Source organism: Fukomys damarensis, unplaced genomic scaffold (assembly GCF_012274545.1).
Source record: "Fukomys damarensis isolate Sample0158 unplaced genomic scaffold, DMR_v1.0_HiC HiC_scaffold_34, whole genome shotgun sequence".
In the NCBI taxonomy this organism is placed as follows: domain Eukaryota; kingdom Metazoa; phylum Chordata; class Mammalia; order Rodentia; family Bathyergidae; genus Fukomys; species Fukomys damarensis.
Window position 1 is genome coordinate 22,324,001 of NW_022900946.1, and position 1,975 is coordinate 22,325,975.

At 59.1% G+C, this 1,975-nt stretch overlaps 1 protein-coding gene across 1 annotated transcript in view; it reads left to right on the plus strand.

The window, feature by feature from the left end:
- The window catches only part of Fbxl16 (F-box and leucine rich repeat protein 16), a 12,305-nt gene that overhangs the window by 4,612 nt on the left and 5,718 nt on the right, over positions 1 to 1,975 (plus strand). Inside the window, exon 2 of the mRNA XM_033758461.1 lies at positions 1,825 to 1,975. This exon is cut by the window's right edge and continues 514 nt beyond it. Coding sequence (XP_033614352.1) covers positions 1,839 to 1,975 — 137 coding nt within the window. The 5' untranslated portion in view covers positions 1,825 to 1,838. The remainder of the gene's footprint in view (positions 1 to 1,824) is intronic.

Below are 1,975 nucleotides of genomic sequence, written 5' to 3' on the forward strand. Positions count from 1 at the left end.
CGCGCCCCCCCCCCCCCCCCCCGCCTCTGGGGCTCCTCCCTACTGAGCTGGGCTTGCCAGGCTTCGGGTTTGCCAGAGTCCCCCCGCCCCTCCGCCGCTGTCCTCATTGCAGCCGGCCCAGCCTGACTCCGAGGTAGGCCGCTGTCCGTGGTGCTGGGCGCCAAGCGCGTCGGGCCTCGTCTTGGAGAAGCGGCAGCGGCTGGGTGGGCGGGGCATCCTGGGCAGGAAATGGAGCAACCTGGGCCTGGGAGCAGAGCGGCCCCATTTGGGGGCCTTGAGGGTATTAAGCCTGTGGCTGCTTCTCTAAACCCAGTAGAGCTTCCAGAGTGCCTTGCTGGGCCAGGAGTGCTGGTCATGGGCCTCATACTACCCCACGGGGACCCTGCTGGGCTACTGTCATCACCTCTTATCTGTGCTGGCATTCCTGGAACCGGGGTAGCCCCACGTCAGGCATCCCCTGCCACTGTGGGCACACTAACTCCCTGGTGCTTCAGATTCTTTATCTGAGAACTTGGGTAACAATAGCGGCCACCCCCATACACCGGGCTGCCATGAGGCTGAAATACGTGATTATCCCAGTGGGTACTCTACAAGTGTTGTGATGGATGTCGCTGTACCATCACAGTATGTGGCTACTACTTCCTGGTCATAAATACCTGGAAAGGGGCAGCCAAGGTGTTGGAACCTCCTCAGGGGAGAGCCTAGCCCTACCACCAAGGCTCAAATGATGCCTTTGGGAAAGGGAGGGAGGTGGCACAGGGAGTCCTGGGGTGCACTGTTAGTGTGAGGGGGCCTGTGGCTGTCAGAGCAGCAAGGCCTCTGGACCCACAGTTGAGTTGGCACCATGTGTACCAGTAAGATCCCTGGTCCCAGCCTACGTCAGCCTTGGAGGCACCCTCCTCAGAGGGCTTGGAAGCCAGTGGGGGTATGGTACTAAAGACCAGGCAGGACATCCCTCATACCTCCCTCCTGGTGGCTCCAGCTGGAAAGGAATATTAGCCCTTCTCTTCCTGAGGGTCTGCTCATTCTAATGTCCACCCCAAGCCTTGGAAGGTCTTGGGAGCCTCCACTCCCCCCCCCCACATCCTTGGTGGCACTGTAAGACTTCCCTGTGAGGCCACCGCCCATCTTTGTTGGGCAGGAGAGGAGGGGAATCTGGGAGCAGCTTTTGCACTGCCTCTGAAATTGCTTGGCAGAAAGACTGAGGCCATCGTTAGCATTGCACCAGAATTGGGGGGGCAGCACGCGTGCAGGGCTTACCATGCTAGCTCCCAAGTCAATCCTCGGGAGACACCTGCTCTTTCTTTGGGTAGATCCTGAGCCACAGACCTTCCTGTGGCATCAACATTCGTGAGAGCTGGTGCATGATACAGACAGGCACCGGAGCCACCCCAGAGAGCCACACTAGCATCTGCAGGGCCAGACCAGAGGCCACCCCAAATGCTTTCCTTCAGTTTTCCAGACCTTGCCCTGCAGGGGGCAGTGCTGGTGGGCCTTAATAATGAGCATCAGAGCAACAGAGAAGGGAGCAACTAGGGGGTTGGTCTCTCTTCCTTCATTCTCCCATGGGCAAAATGGGAATCTTAGTACCAGGGCACCAGAAAGCATCCATGAACAGCACAGGTTCAGCCATTACACACAGTAGCTGCTCGTTGCAGGGAGTGGCGTGACCATGCCAGTCTGCCTCTTGTTACTACACAAGTTGGGGTGGGAGAGGCATGCCCTCAGATCCTATTGGGTGGCTCTGAGGGTGCCATGAGGGACTGGAAGAAGGCTGACCCTCCTCAGACCAGGAAACCCACTCCCCTCCCCACTCATCTGCAGAGTGTTCGAGGAAGATGTCGAGCCCCGGTGTCAACGGTGACGCCAAGCCTCCGTGCCTGCCTCGAAACGGTCTAGTGAAGCTACCAGGCCAGCCCAACGGCCTGGGTGCAGCCAGCATCACCAAGGGCACACCAGCTGCCAAGAACCGCCC